General features: G+C 48.5%; 6 protein-coding genes across 6 annotated transcripts; 4 read left to right on the plus strand and 2 right to left on the minus strand.

The window, feature by feature from the left end:
• Window positions 1-270: 270 nt before the first annotated feature.
• On the minus strand, window positions 271-1680 carry LTR64_004697 (uncharacterized protein; the record flags this gene model as incomplete). Its single annotated transcript, XM_064899042.1, has 2 exons — window positions 271-558; window positions 607-1680. The coding sequence occupies 2 exons, from the start codon at window positions 1678-1680 to the stop codon at window positions 271-273; spliced, it is 1362 nt and encodes a 453-aa protein (XP_064754999.1).
• Window positions 1681-2658: 978 nt separating this feature from the next.
• LTR64_004698 (uncharacterized protein) lies at window positions 2659-2958 on the plus strand (the record flags this gene model as incomplete). The annotated part of the gene is made up of 1 exon (XM_064899043.1): window positions 2659-2958. The coding sequence occupies one exon, from the start codon at window positions 2659-2661 to the stop codon at window positions 2956-2958; it is 300 nt and encodes a 99-aa protein (XP_064755000.1).
• A 350-nt stretch (window positions 2959-3308) lies between these two features.
• On the minus strand, window positions 3309-4508 carry LTR64_004699 (uncharacterized protein; the record flags this gene model as incomplete). The annotated part of the gene is made up of 2 exons (XM_064899044.1): window positions 3309-3632; window positions 3681-4508. 2 exons carry the CDS (start codon window positions 4506-4508, stop codon window positions 3309-3311), a joined length of 1152 nt encoding a protein of 383 aa, XP_064755001.1.
• A 388-nt stretch (window positions 4509-4896) lies between these two features.
• Window positions 4897-6559, plus strand: GUS1 (glutamate--tRNA ligase; the record flags this gene model as incomplete). The annotated part of the gene is given in 2 exon segments (XM_064899045.1): window positions 4897-6527; window positions 6547-6559. The coding sequence occupies 2 exon segments, from the start codon at window positions 4897-4899 to the stop codon at window positions 6557-6559; spliced, it is 1644 nt and encodes a 547-aa protein (XP_064755002.1).
• Window positions 6560-6979: 420 nt separating this feature from the next.
• On the plus strand, window positions 6980-7894 carry LTR64_004701 (uncharacterized protein; the record flags this gene model as incomplete). Its single annotated transcript, XM_064899046.1, has 2 exons — window positions 6980-6995; window positions 7023-7894. 2 exons carry the CDS (start codon window positions 6980-6982, stop codon window positions 7892-7894), a joined length of 888 nt encoding a protein of 295 aa, XP_064755003.1.
• Window positions 7895-8771: 877 nt separating this feature from the next.
• Window positions 8772-11185, plus strand: PMT2 (Dolichyl-phosphate-mannose--protein mannosyltransferase 2; the record flags this gene model as incomplete). Its single annotated transcript, XM_064899047.1, has 4 exons — window positions 8772-8918; window positions 8968-9098; window positions 9149-10461; window positions 10518-11185. The coding sequence occupies 4 exons, from the start codon at window positions 8772-8774 to the stop codon at window positions 11183-11185; spliced, it is 2259 nt and encodes a 752-aa protein (XP_064755004.1).
• Between the last annotated feature and the right edge of the window lie 3291 nt (window positions 11186-14476).

Below are 14476 nucleotides of genomic sequence, written 5' to 3' on the forward strand. Positions count from 1 at the left end.
TACTATCTTGCGAGGCGTGGCAGAGAGGATGTAGGTCGTGTTACAGCACTCCTCCGAACAATTTGTTCGCGCGCGTTGATCTTTATTTGTTCATGCTTCATCCTTGATCCTTGACCCGATTTGGGTGGATACGGCGGGCGTCTTTATGGAAGTGTATAAACAGCAGCACAACGCTTTCGAGTGCTTGAGAGGTATGTAGCGTGTTCAGAGAGCTCTCGAACGTTGACATTGAATGATCTATTGGTGATAATCGCAAGAAGCAACTTCTCTCTAAGCTGTTCCGTATTCTGTCAATTGTGGTGTACCAGGAGCAGGTGGAAAGCTGAATTTTGTTGCCACGTATACCTTCTGCATCCCCTGTTCCCGCTCGTTGTATCTCTTGTAAACCTCTTCCAACTCTTCCAGTTTGACTCGATGACTGACCATTCGTAATGGTTCGATGGACCCATCCTGAATCTTCTTCATCAAGTCTTCCCAGTACAAATGTACTGGAGCTTGGCCGTTACCAATTAAACGAATTCCGCGCTCCATCAAGGATCCAATATTGAAGTGGTTGGTCTAGGATTCAGTTAGCGTTTTTCACAAGGTACTAGGTGATAGACTTACGAAGCCAACATATACGCCAGTAACACCCACTCTACCAAAGTTCTTGACACTGGTAATCATCTCGTTGAGGATTTCTGATGTATCTGTCTCCATGCCCAACATCATTTCAAAATAGTGTGCCCATCCTTTTGCGTATTCACCAGCGACACACTCGAGAGCAACGTCAGGACCGCCATGTTCCATTTTCTTCAGCTGGCTAGTAACACTTTCACCTCTCGGTAGATCTGTGAAGTTGAGCGTCTCGACTTTAGGTAGCTTGCTCTTCACGTAATCCAGTCTCCAAGAACCAGCACCACCATCTATGATGATGACTCTTTTAGCTCCATTCATGAATGAGAAGTCAGCACACATCTGACCAATGGGACCCGCACCCCAGATGGCAACAACATCGCCTTCTTTGACACCAGTATCGACGACGCAGTTCCAGCTGGTGCTAAGGACATCACTGAGGAACAGGGCTTTCTCATCAGGCACCTCGTCTGGAATCTTCAACAGGTTAACATCGCCATAAGCTACACGAACATACTCTGCTTGACCACCAGCATAACCGCCTGTGAAGTGAGAGTACCCTAGCATACCAGCAGTGCGACCACCGTACATGATGTTCTCGATAGTGTTGTCATTTGTCTTTTCGCACTGAGAGCTGAGCTTCTTTTGGCAGTACATACACGAACCGCATGCAATTTGGAAGGAGCAGACAACCCGATCCCCTGGCTTCACTTTCGAGATTGACGGTCCAACACTGTCAACAACACCACAGAATTCGTGACCTAAGATATCGCCCTTCTGCATCTCCACGACTGCGCCATGGAGCAAGTGCAGATCTGAACCACATACCGTGCTGCCTGTAACTTTGACTATGACGTCCGAGTTCTCAATTCTCGCAGGCTTGAAGGTTTCGATGACCTTGACGTCGTTCTTGCCATTCCAGACCAAAGCCTTCATCTTTTCTCCAGATGGATCTGCATATTTGCTGATATCTCTGTTTGGATTGCTCATGTTCTGCTCTGTGGTCGCATCACCAGTGTGGCCGAGAATCTTCTCGACCAGGTTGGCAGCTTGGGACATAGCCATGATTGCGAGAGGGAAGGTCGCGATTCGAGGAGGGAAAAGGTATGGGACAGTTCCAGTCCTGTGGTCGAGGAGGAGTATAGGATATCTCTCGAAGCGCTACTGCTATGTAGGAAGAACTCTCTGTCGTCGTAGGTTCGTATCGTTGATTCAAGATGAGGTGATAGAGCACTTTGCCGCTTCCACAGAATGGTCTCAAATTGATATGAATGCCTGCGCTGCCCCTCTGTTTCAGTGTATTGAAGGTGCCCTTACGGGTGCCGCGGGTGACATCACCACAGCACATACAGCACAGATACAGCGTCATTCTCCAGGATCACTGTCCATCAAGCAATCGGATAGAATATCCGTGTCAAGCATGCGAGCTGGAACCAATGATGTGTATAGCCGCACTCGCCTTTGCATGTAGAAAGAGGAGAGGAAAACGACTTGTGGACTGTAGCGGCAAATCGGAGATCTGCCAGTGCTTGTGCTGAAGCTTGCTCGCAGGGAAGTGATACGGTATGGACCACCGCAACTTCGGCAGATTTCATGCACAGGAAGAGGGTGACAGATCGGGCTGTCAGACATCAATGTCCAAAAACCTCGTTGCATCCGAACGGCATCTACGTAGTAGAACGACGAGGCAAGCATACGAGGTCGGGAGTCGGTGATGCTAAAATAGTAGCAAGACTTGACTCAGACCATTGAGAACACTATACTGTGCGAAGTGTCAGAAAGGGCAGTCACCATGCTTCAAACATGGTACATTGGTATTCTTTCAACTTGGTGGAACGTTGTAGCACAATAGTCGACTAGGCTAGCAAGCTATACTAGTAGAGAGAAGCTTCAACCTTGATTGAATCACGAACAAGCGGCGTGACTCAGGACGTCTGAATAGCGTAAGATGAACGTCGAGAGAGCTGTCGTACATACCATACTCCAAGCTTTTCCTTCTGTATAGCCTGATGTGTAAATACCAGTAAAGTGATTCAGGTTACAATGTCTACCACAAATGCTCTAGGTCTACAATTATCAGCCACAAACAATTTAATGGCTCCAGCAGTGTTTATAGCTTTCAACTGGTTCTATGCATACTGTGTCCTAGCGCCTCGCAACTTCAAGCAACTATACGGGATCGACCACAATGGCAACCCTCGACAAGCCCTCAACAAATATGGCTCTGAAGCCGTCAAGGCGGGCAAATTGACACAAGCCCAGCTGGAGCAGATACAAAGAGTCGAAAGCGCTAGTGCTAATTCGACCGAAGGCTTCATTCTCTTCACTGCAAGTGGTAAGTGACATAGGCGATGAATGTACCATAAATTAATGTATGGCTAGTCCTTTTCAGCTTGATTGCTGCCGTGCCGGACAATTCCATTCTCGGTGCTTGCACGACGTATACCATTGGAAGGATATTGTACGGCGTAATATACGTTTTTGTCGCAGACAATACCTGGTCACAGGTTCGAGGTATATCTTGGTGGATGTGCAATTGCAGCTGCCTCTATCTGTTATGGCTAGGTGTACGAAGAGGAGCTTAACTGAGTCATCACGAGGAGAACGTTACTGAACAGTCTGCCCGAACGCGTTCTCCAATGTGAACCGTCTCAAATCTGCGAATGCAAGGGCCTCTTCAAAATTGTTGTGCATCAAGCCATATTCAGCTGTGGTGTCGAGACCTGCTGTGCCTGCCCAGTCGTTGAAGTCTTAGCCTGGATTCTTCTTTGTAACCATCTTTTTGCTTTATTTAATTGGTCCGGTCCAGGAGGTGGTACATGTTGGATAGGTTCTCCTCGTGCCGCTGCCTTGTGTTTCGCCCATTGCCTGTATGTACGATATAGTATGCCACCAACTTTAGTCCGCTCGGGCAAGTTTTCTAAGATGGGGAGTTTATCCCACTTCGGCAGTTGCGAATTGTTACCTCTGAAATCTCCAGATAATGAGAAAGCAGGAGCGTTCGTCGAACTCAAAACCTAGACATGCTGTTAGTAGCCACCTGGTTGCAGAAGTGTCAGACATACCACATCAAAGATCTCTTTGTTGAACCCGGATGATTCGAGAAGCGCGTTACTTTCCTTTCGTAATTGCGCAATCAATGCCTGTACATTGTCTCTGAGTTGCTCAGGAGTAAAGCCCAACTGACCCACGGCCATGCGGACGACACCTCTCCGCTCTCTGTACGTGGAACCTCCCATCATAGCCTTTACACTCGCCGCGATATTATCGGTGACAGTTCCCAGCTTCACGCTTGGCATCAGGCCCCTAGGACCGAGTACTCGTGGTAGACCAGCCTTTTGGATCTTGGGTAACATCTCTGGCGTTGTTATGCAGCGGTCGAAATCGATTTTCCCATCTTTGATGATGTCAAAGACTTCCTCTTCCCCCACTAGAGTAGCTCCAGCGGCCTTTGCAGCTTTCCCCTGCTTTGACTCTGCAGGCACAAGCACACAGACCTTGATATCTGTCTTCACAGCGTATGGTAGCTTGATCTGATTTCTGAGGACAGGTCCATCTTTCTTCGTTCGTAGCCGTATAGCAACGTCAAATTTCACTTGCGAAGGATTTCGACCAACTTCGAAGGCTTTGATGTATTGCATCGCATCGACTAGGGAGTATTTATTGATGTCCTTTAGGTCCGGCAGCTTGTAAGTCGCGAATTTCTTCTTTTTGCGAGTTTCCTTCTGTTTCAATTTCCTCTTTGCGTCTGCTGCCTTCTTTTTGTTGTCCACTGCTCCGTAGGAACCTGTCGTACTGAAAGCCCGTATCGCTGGCTGGATTCGACGAGTAATCAGGCCATTTCTAGGTATATTGAGCGTGAGGGCTCTGCATGACAAGCAGAGTGATTCCATCTCCCCAGGCGTAGTTGACACCAGCTATTCGGCGATGGATCTCGAAGCGACGAGCTGCTAATTGATATGCTACTGCTGCAGTCCGTCTCTCTATATTCGAAAGCCGTAAAGGTCCAACACGGCAACTGAGCCGGGATATTAGCTTGAAAGGACTGATCAATCAAAACGTAAGATTTGCGGCTTGAGAATCGTGAAGAATACTGGCCGCTTTCTCTGCTCACTAGTACGCACATGCTGGCTCGCTTTTCAATCGAAAAGCTGCGGGGAGGCCGCTCGAACTTGCGGGACGATTTTCGACACAGAATTAAATGATTCACAGCGGCTTGCTCACACGTACTTCCACTCTCCTCAACTTCTTCTATTCTCTCAACACTGCTGAACCACTAAGATGCCGCCTAAAGGTGAGAAAGGGGCCAAGAAGGCCCCAAAGGTCAAGCAGATGGAGCTGCCAAATGCTGAGGCGGGCGTGGTCACTCGATTTCCTCCCGAGCCATCAGGATACCTGCACATTGGCCATAGCAAGGCAGCCCTGTTGAATGACTACTTCGCACATATCCAGTATCCTGGTGGCAAAATGATCCTCAGATTCGACGATACAAATACAGAGAAAGAGAAGGAGGAATATCAAGATGCAATCATGGAGGACGTTGCCCTGTTGGGTATTAAGCCAGACATGATCTCATATACATCAAATTACTTCGATGAGATTGACAAGTATTGTGTCAAAATTATCCAAGCTGGAAAGGCCTTCGCAGACGATACGCCTGGCGAGGAGATGAGCAGGATGAGAATGGCACGCGAGCCATCAGTGCACCGAGATGATAGCATCGAGGACAACCTAAAGAGATACGAAGAGATGAAGACAGGCTCAGATGAGGGACGCAGATGGTGCATACGTGCCAAGATCTCATACGCCAACGATAACGCTTCCCTTCGAGATCCTGTCATTTACCGATGTCCTAAAGAGCAGAAGCCACATCACAGAACTGGTGACAAATACAAAGCCTATCCTACCTACCAGTTTGCTTGTCCTGTGGTCGATTCGATCGAGGGAGTTACGCACGCCTTAAGAACCACAGAGTACAATGATCAGGATGCGCAGTACAAGTGGATCCTGAAAGCGATCGAGCTGAGAGCACCATACATTTGGACTTTCAGCAAGATTCAATTCGTCCGAACACTCATGTCGAAACGAAAACTGACCAAGCTGGTGGACGCAGGGGTTGTATCTGGCTGGAATGATCCACGATTTCCCACCGTTCGAGGTATTCGAAGAAGAGGTATGACCGTAGAAGGTTTACGGGATTTCATGGTTAGTCAAGGACCGAGCAAGAACATTGTGAACATGGACTGGCATACTATCTGGGCTATGAACAAGAAGGTCATAGACCAGGGAGCTGCACGATATACAGCCATCGATACACCATACGTAAAGTGCAAAATCAATGGTTTGGATAAGGCTCCATACAGTGAGAAGCAGAAGCTACATGCAAAATTCGAGCTTGGGGAGAAAGATGTATGGTACAGCGAAACTATTGCAATGGAACAGGAGGACTGCCGGACATTTACAGAGGGCGAGGAGATTACGCTGATGAACTGGGGTAATGCCATTGTCAAGAACATCGTGAGTGCAAAAGCCAATACAGATGATCTAGCAGGTGGTGTCAAAGTGTTGGGCGACGTCGAATCGATAGAGCTCGATCTGCATCTTGAGGGTGACTTCAAGGCGACAAAGAAGAAGGTCACCTGGTTGTCGCTCGACCAGGATCTCGTGCCAGTTGAGTTGGTCGACTTCGACTATCTGTTGAACAAGGAGAAGCTCACTGAGGAAGAGGAGAAAGAGTGGGAGAATTTCTTGACCCCAAAAACCGAGTTCAAGTCATCAGCTGTTGCAGATTGCAACATCTGGAATATCAAGAAGGACGATATCTTTCAGTACGACAGGAAGGGCTATTATAGGTGCGACGTGGCGCCAACGAAAGAGAAGCCAGGTGTTTTCTTCAAGATTCCGAGTGGAAAGTAAGCGTACGCACTGCAGGAAGTTTATATGAATAAAAAGTGTCATGGGTTGAACTGCGAGGCGGAGGGAATAAAAAATCAAATTAGGCGTCGAAGTCAGCATTTTTTCGGCATGCAGATGGCTTGGGACATCCTGTTGGTTCTCACAAATGAAAGGGATTTCATTCCAAACGATTTGCGAGGCTGATAGCGAACGAGAACTATGATAGAAGCATTGAAAGGAGCAGAGATAGAGTGCCAAGCACATCCTTCGGCATATCGTCATGATTGCATATTCAAAAGCCATTGCTGCCATCTTGCACACAGCTTCACCATTTCGGTAGTACCTGACGGAAATTGAAATGTGAGCATGCAAGACCTCGAGCGTCGTCCACAGCTACTGGTCAGACCAAAACAGAAAGCTAACGACATCTTCGTGTACAATAGAACCACGACTTACACAAATAATCACTATGACACGAGATCAACGTACTGTCCTCATTACTGGATGCTCAGATGGCAGTCTGGGAGCAGCTCTCGCTCATGCCTTCCACGAGAAAAGATTGCGAGTCTTTGCGACAGCGCGTGATCTAAACAAGATGAGCAGCTTGAAAGAGGCCAGTATCGAGTGTTTTGAACTTGATGTGCGGTCTGACGAGTCGATCAAAAAAGCCCTCATCAAAGTATCCAGCTTGACCGACGGGCTCCTCGATATTGTTGTCAACAACGCAGGTGGCGGGCACTACATGCCGTTTCTGCATCTTGACCTGAACGATGCCAGAGATTTGTTCGAGACGAACGTGTGGTCTTACCTGGCAGTAACCCAAGCATTTCTACCACTCCTGATGAAGAATGCACAGCCAACACCTACAGGCAAGAAGTCATTGATAGTGAACAATACTTCGATTTCCTCTGTACTTCGCACACCATACCATTCAGCCTACGGAGCTTCGAAAGCAGCGATGGCAGCCTTCAACGATGCTCAGCGTATTGAGCTTTCGCCATTTGGTATCAGAGTAGTTGACCTGAAAACTGGTAGTCTCTCATCCAACTTCAAAGAGAACAAGACGAATCCATTCGAACTACCTGCTGACTCACCGTACCAGCCTATCAAGGATGAGGTGCTGAATGTCATTACCGGAAACGTGACTGAGTCGTACGCAGAGAATCAGACGAGCTGGGCGAAGAACGTGGTTGCTGATCTGCTGAAGGATCCGAACAATCCTCCTGCAAATATCTGGAGAGGTGGCTCGGCAGGCACAGTGAAGTTGAGCAACTCTCTAGATAATGTCACATCTGCTGACACAGGAGATAGCCAGTTCCAGAAGTTAGGAGGATTAGACAAGCTGGAGAAGATCCTAGCAGAGCGAGCGAGTGCAGATTCCTGACCTCGTTCCTTCACGTTCATAGTCCTTGCACATGCACTGTTATGGTGGCCGACTTAGCGTACTTGTGACGATGTTGACCTTGCTGGAGCATAATCAATTTCTTCCACGATGCAAACACTCTCAGTGTCTCCGCAGAGATCCATCGTACGTGTAAAGGCAGCAGGCTGACTGACCATACCATACAACGTCCACGTTGCGGCTCAAGGGTCCCAAAGTGGGCTAGAAACGCAAGGTGAACTCGGCCATATAGTACGAAGTGAAAGTATTTGTCTCTTCAGGAGGCTCCTGTCGAAAGTATATTTAATTTCTACCATCAAACCCAAAGTGCTGCACGAGCTTGTTACAGCTCAGCTCAAGACAAAGACGTGGCTGTTGAGCTGGATGCCGCTAAACCGGCTCCTTTTAGTTAGGCTTCCTCCTTTTCGCATTATGGGAGGAGGAAGAATGACCGGCTACTGTTCGTGATGTAGCCGTGTGGTAAGGCTAATATGACCTAGTTTGCTTGTTAAGGGGCTGAATTATACCCACAATTGTCATGGGTGTGGGTGAGGCATGCATGTGAATGAACACCTGTACAACAATTACAAGAAACACTCTTGATCGCAGCTCCTTCTCCCTTCTTAATGCATTTTTTGTAATTCTAGTATCACTTCTTCAGGCACCTTTGCCTTCTCTTTAGCCCCTCTTCATTCATTCGATCTTTCGACTTCGACGACCATTTGTGCGAGAGTATTTCTCCTCAGCCCTATAGGCCTAACCTGGCCTGATCTATAATTCCTTGTCCTACCATCTACGTCCTCGATCTAGGGTTGGAAGATTCGGCAGTTTGACATTGCTCTAATCTACTGCTAGATCGTGTAATTCATTCGGAGGCACAATGTCTACAAACTATAATGCTGTGACGAGCGGCGCAGCGCAGGGCGATATAAATGAAGTTCGCAGAAGGAATGTCCAAGCTTACGAGAAAGCCAATGGCGGCCATGTCGTCAAGCTTGAAGCTGAAGACAAGAAGAAGCTGAGGAAGGTGAGCGAGCTGAGAACCAAGACAGAGAATGATAAACTGATCCCAGCAGGAACCTACGTTTGTGGACTACCTTAACGAATACGAATATATTATTGCACCCCTAATCTTCACGATTGTCGCATTATTGACGAGACTTTGGAAGATTGGTCTGTCACCAATAGTAACATGGGACGAAGCACAGTTAGTATAGCAGCACCAAGACTTGCAACACAATTGACACTCTTTTGCAGCTTCGGTAAATTCGGCTCCCACTACCTCAAACGCGAATTCTATTTCGACGTTCACCCTCCTCTCGGAAAGATGCTGGTCGGACTTTCTGGTCTCCTGGCGGGTTACAACGGATCCTTCGAATTCAAATCCGGCGATACATATCCTCCCGAGCTGAACTACACTTTCATGCGTGTGTTCAATGCTCTATTTGGTGTGGTAACAGTTCCCTGCGCATACTTTATTGCTCGAGACCTGGGCTTCAAGCGACCAGCCGTATACTGGTGCACACTCATGGTCTTGTTTGACAACTCTTATGCCACAATCTCGAGATTCATTCTTCTGGACAGCATGCTGTTGTGCTTCACTTTCACGACTGTCATGTGCTGGGCAAGATTACATACCTTGCGCAACAAGAGCTGGAGCATTGAATGGATGATCTGGATGATGTTGACTGGTATTTCGATCGGTTGTGTCTGCAGTGTCAAGTGGGTTGGTCTGTTCGTTACGGCCCTAGTAGGTCTGTACACAGCCCACGATCTGTGGAACAAATTTGGCGACCTGGAAATGTCACCTGTAGAGCTCGGCGCGCACCTTGTCTTCCGTGTCTTCACCCTTATTCTGATCCCAACCACAGTCTACATGGCAAGCTTCAAGGCACACTTTGTCATTCTCGAGAACAGCGGACCAGGTGACGCGCAAATGAGTTCACTCTTCCAAGCGAATCTGAGAGGAACAGAAGTCGGCAAAGACTCACCACTCGAAATTGCGTATGGCTCTCGAGTTACGATCAAGAACATGGGGTATGGTGGTGGTCTGCTCCACTCTCATATCCAGACATATCCAGAAGGGTCCCAGCAACAACAAGTCACCTGTTATCACCACAAAGATGCCAACAACGACTGGTTCTTCTACCCAAATCGCAGCGAGCCGGAGTTCGATTTTGACGCTCCACTACGCTTCGTCCGTGATGGTAGCGTGGTTCGCTTCCTCCACACCTCGACCGGCCGAAATCTACACTCGCATTCAGTAGCTGCACCTGTGACGAAAGCAGACTACGAAGTCTCCTGCTACGGCAACTTGACAGTGGGCGACACAAAGGATCACTGGGTCGTCGAAGTCGTCAACGACGCAGCCAGCTCGGATCGTAGCCGCATTCGAACACTGACCACCTCTTTCCGACTACGACATACCGACCTAAACTGCTATCTGCGAGCCGGAACCGTCAATCTCCCACAATGGGGCTTCAAGCAGATCGAGACTACATGCGTCAAGCAGAATAATCCCCGAGATGTCTACACCCACTGGAATGTGGAGAGTCACGTCAATGACAAGCGTAAGTCCACCCGTCCGAAGAACTCCTTTTTTACTCGCTAACATCTGATAAAATAGTCCCCCCTGGCAACGCTAAGATGTACCGCTCCCCCTTCCTGCGGGACTTCATCCACCTTAACGTCGCGATGATGACTTCGAACAACGCTCTGGTCCCTGACCCAGATAAGCAGGATGATCTTGCATCCGCGTTCTGGCAGTGGCCACTGCTCCACGTGGGTCTGCGGATGTGCTCCTGGGATGACAATGTCACCAAGTACTTCCTCCTTGGAAATCCGCTTGTCTACTGGGGCAGCACCGCCTCGCTGGGCGTGGTCGGTCTACTCGTGGCTTGGTATGCTGTCCGCTGGCAGCGAGGGTATGCTGAGCTCAGCTTTCCAGACATGGAGCATATCATGTACAGTGGCATCTATCCGCTGATCGGGTGGTTCTTCCACTACTTCCCATTTATCCTTATGGGTCGAGTCACATACGTGCACCACTACTATCCGGCGTTGGCTTTTGCTATAGTCACGTTTGTGTTTGTGGTGGATTGGATGACGCAGAAGATGAATAACAGAGTGAGATGGGGTCTGTATTCCGTGCTGTATGCTTTGACAATAGGGTTATTTGTGTATTTCAGCCCTATTGTGTATGGTATGCAAGGCAGTAACCACAAGTACAACTACATGAGGTGGTTTGATAGATGGAGGATGAGTGACAAGGAGTTCAGCTGGACTGGGGCATGATTGGGCATGAATGGTGTGTGCAACTAGAAGATCAAAAAATTGTTTTCTGGACGCGTGATGTGATCGAGACTGATTTGGACAGTCGATCTGCAGGTTTGTGTAGCCTCTGATACTGTAATAGAGACGATAATCACAGACAGTGGTCTGGTCTCGTCTCGAGCCTTCGAGAGAAGCTCGAATCGAGGCCTGCAAGAGACACTAAGCTGTACACAAATCGTGATTGCATTTTCAGTTTTAGCTTACTCGAACGCGTACGTGGAATATAGCGTGATCGCTGTACTATACTCGAGTACAATATGCGCGGCATGGCTTGAGGATGTCCGCGCCCCATTAATTCCCTGTTTCAAACAGCCACTTCCTTGTTGGGGAAAGTGGCTGTGGATTCGACAGTAAAAGACCAATGAAGAATTGGCGGGACTTTCCAAAGTTCAAGCTGCAATGCTCATCCTCGAGTGTGATGAAATGTTTCGGGGAGTTAATGGTGAACTGCGATATGGTGTCATTCCTGGTACTCGAAATTCGCGATTCGCTGAACGGCTCCATACCTCATCTCTTCCGAGATTTCTCATTGGTGAGAAATGGTGGGGCCTTTAGCGAGGACACACCTTGAGATTTTCGAGTAGTGTCAATGCAGTCGTGTCAGCATACTCGTGTCAGGCACTTGCCAAACTAGCGCTAGAGCAGCAGCAGAACTGAACCAGCCATATCCGTCTAACTGTCGACCACCAGCAGACGCAATATTATAATCTCAAGTTCCCAACAAACCTTCCTAGGTAATTCGCCTGGATACTCGAGTAGGGTTTCTGCAAAATGTACAAAAGGACATTTCGATGGAGAGGCAAAAACATCGGATGTACTTGTGCTGGCGCAGACATACTGAGTACTAGTCTGAGGTGAAGCGGCCCGGGGGCCACATCCGATCGAAGCCTCTGCAGGATACAGGAGTCTGTGTCTCCTCCCATCCATCAGACCACGCGTGCCAAGACACCCACTGCACGGGATATAAAGTTTGAGCTTGGTCACTGTTCTAACTTTCCGCATTGTTCGACTTCTGACGCCAGAAACCTTGGGAGGCTGTGTTCGGACTTCATTGTCCGATTGCCTCAAGGTCAAATTGTGCCTTGTCAGATGCTCATTTGTTGCTGCGATGTGATCAGCTTCAGTCCACCTCCACCACGATCTCCGAGCCACCGAAACATGACGGTGTGGTTGGAACGGGCAATGAGCCGACATTGCCCGAGTGCAGCATCGACAATCGAAATAGACCTTCCTGTCGCCCGGACTGCCTCCAGCATGACTTTGCGTCCAGCAGCTGCTTCAACTTGATCGGTTACGAAGGGGCCGTCGACATCGTGACATATTCGAACCAGAATTTACCATGACCAACAAGGAGCATATACTACCACATGTCGGTGAGCACGTATGTAGACAAATCACGTCGAAGGTTCGGAACGAAGGTTTTGTAGAGTCACTTCGCCGGAATTGTGGATTTTTTTCTGGTGGCACTCATAGATGCGCCTTGGGTGGTCATCCAGTCCGAATGTATGGGAAGGACGAAAAGAATGGAAAACAAGAAGATTGATTGCGTTTGACGCAGCCAGAGCAGTTACGCGAAGGATTTTTACAAGGCGGTAACTAAGGCTGAACGAAAGTGAGGCCAGTGCGACCGCGACAAACCTAACACAACACAACGTATTCGAGTACAGAGCTCTCCTACCACAAGCGTGGACGATCATTCCCCATTCTTTGAGGTTCGAGCCATGTCGCTTAACGACTGGATCAAGGTGTTTTTTCTACAAGAGATATCACAGTTGATCGAGTGATCGTAAACCAGACGGATTGCGAATCGAATGCTGCTCAAGCATATCCAGGACGTGCTGTGACAGCAACATTAAACCTCGATGGGCCTGCGCAGAACAGTGAGCCACATGCAATATTCAAGTTGTAGGGAACCTTGAACCTAGCTTCGAGCAGTCTCAGAGCTGCAGCAATCTCGTGCTAGAATGACCAGTCGTATCCATACCACGTCCTAGTAGAACGGGCCGCTCGAAGCCCTAACGATATTGATTTAAAAGTTCCCAATCCTGATTAAAGCGGGTGTGGTTCTGGCTCCACTTGTTCTAGAGGACGGCACAAGGTGTCGAAGCTCCATATGGAAGGCTTTAATCGAGTAGGAACCACCTTACTCGAACAAGGGTACCTTTGCCAAGTCGTGAACCAACCACATCGGATAGCTCGTCTGGAGAGACCCAGACATGGTTGGACTTGCCTTTGTCGAGACACGTCAAAAGCGAGACTGCTCAGTGTTCACTACGCCAGAAATGATGCTTCGCAACGCTTGGCCTACTATGCAACCAGGAGTTTCTGTGACCTTGTGATTTACTTGAGGAGGAGAGACCTGGTATGCTTCTGCTCTGCGCTAACTGACGACGGGGTACATCAACAAGTCCACAATGGCGTCGATCTGAGGAGGTCTAACAGCACAAGCATGAGCCATGAGCAAATTAGATTCCCTGCTGTAATGCTAGCAGAGCAAGACAGACCGACCGACCTGGACAGTCCATATGAACTGAGTCTGGGTCTGCGTTGCGCAATATCAGCAGATTTGACAATAGCTGCAGGGCTCGAGACATCAACCTTAACCGCGTTGCAAGCCTAGCAAAATTGAGAGCTTGGCCATGAGTGAGGTTGGAGCAGTGCAAAGATATTGTCGTCTTCTCCTGCTGACACCCTACCCACCCAGCCACATAATTAGATGCTCTGCCGTGCTTCAGAATACGAGCTTACCCGAACATTAAGCGAGTGAAGTCGTATACAGAGGGCTTTCATGCATAGAAGGTTTTCTGCAGAACGGCAAGTTCATGCTTCTGCAGAAAAGGACAATCGGTTCAATGGCAGGAGTGGTGTGGACGGGGAGACACGGTGACAGATTTCTTGAACTCTAAATGTGACGGTTCGACGCAAACGCCACCTGATCAGTGTGCATTCTTGTGCATAAGCCTTGGGACGAAACACTGTGCTTGAATAGCTACCTTGGGCATCTATCTCTCGAACAGTGTATTCTTACACGCAGCAACAGAGACTGAAATCAGTGTGAATCCTCTAAGATGAGAGTATGACGCGAAAGAGATCATACTCGATGTTGGCTGCTGATCTCAAGTGGTTGATGTGGGGCCATGCCTCACCGTCGCTTGCCTTCCTCTCCATATTTACGCTCTGGAAGCGCGTCTGCAGGTTTAACGAGACGTGGTACTCGAGTCAAAGGCCGCATTGATGAGAAGACTAAGCACG

The sequence above is a fragment of the Lithohypha guttulata genome (assembly GCF_036872675.1).
Source record: "Lithohypha guttulata strain CCFEE 5908 chromosome Unknown scaffold_3, whole genome shotgun sequence".
NCBI classification, from domain to species: domain Eukaryota; kingdom Fungi; phylum Ascomycota; class Eurotiomycetes; order Chaetothyriales; family Trichomeriaceae; genus Lithohypha; species Lithohypha guttulata.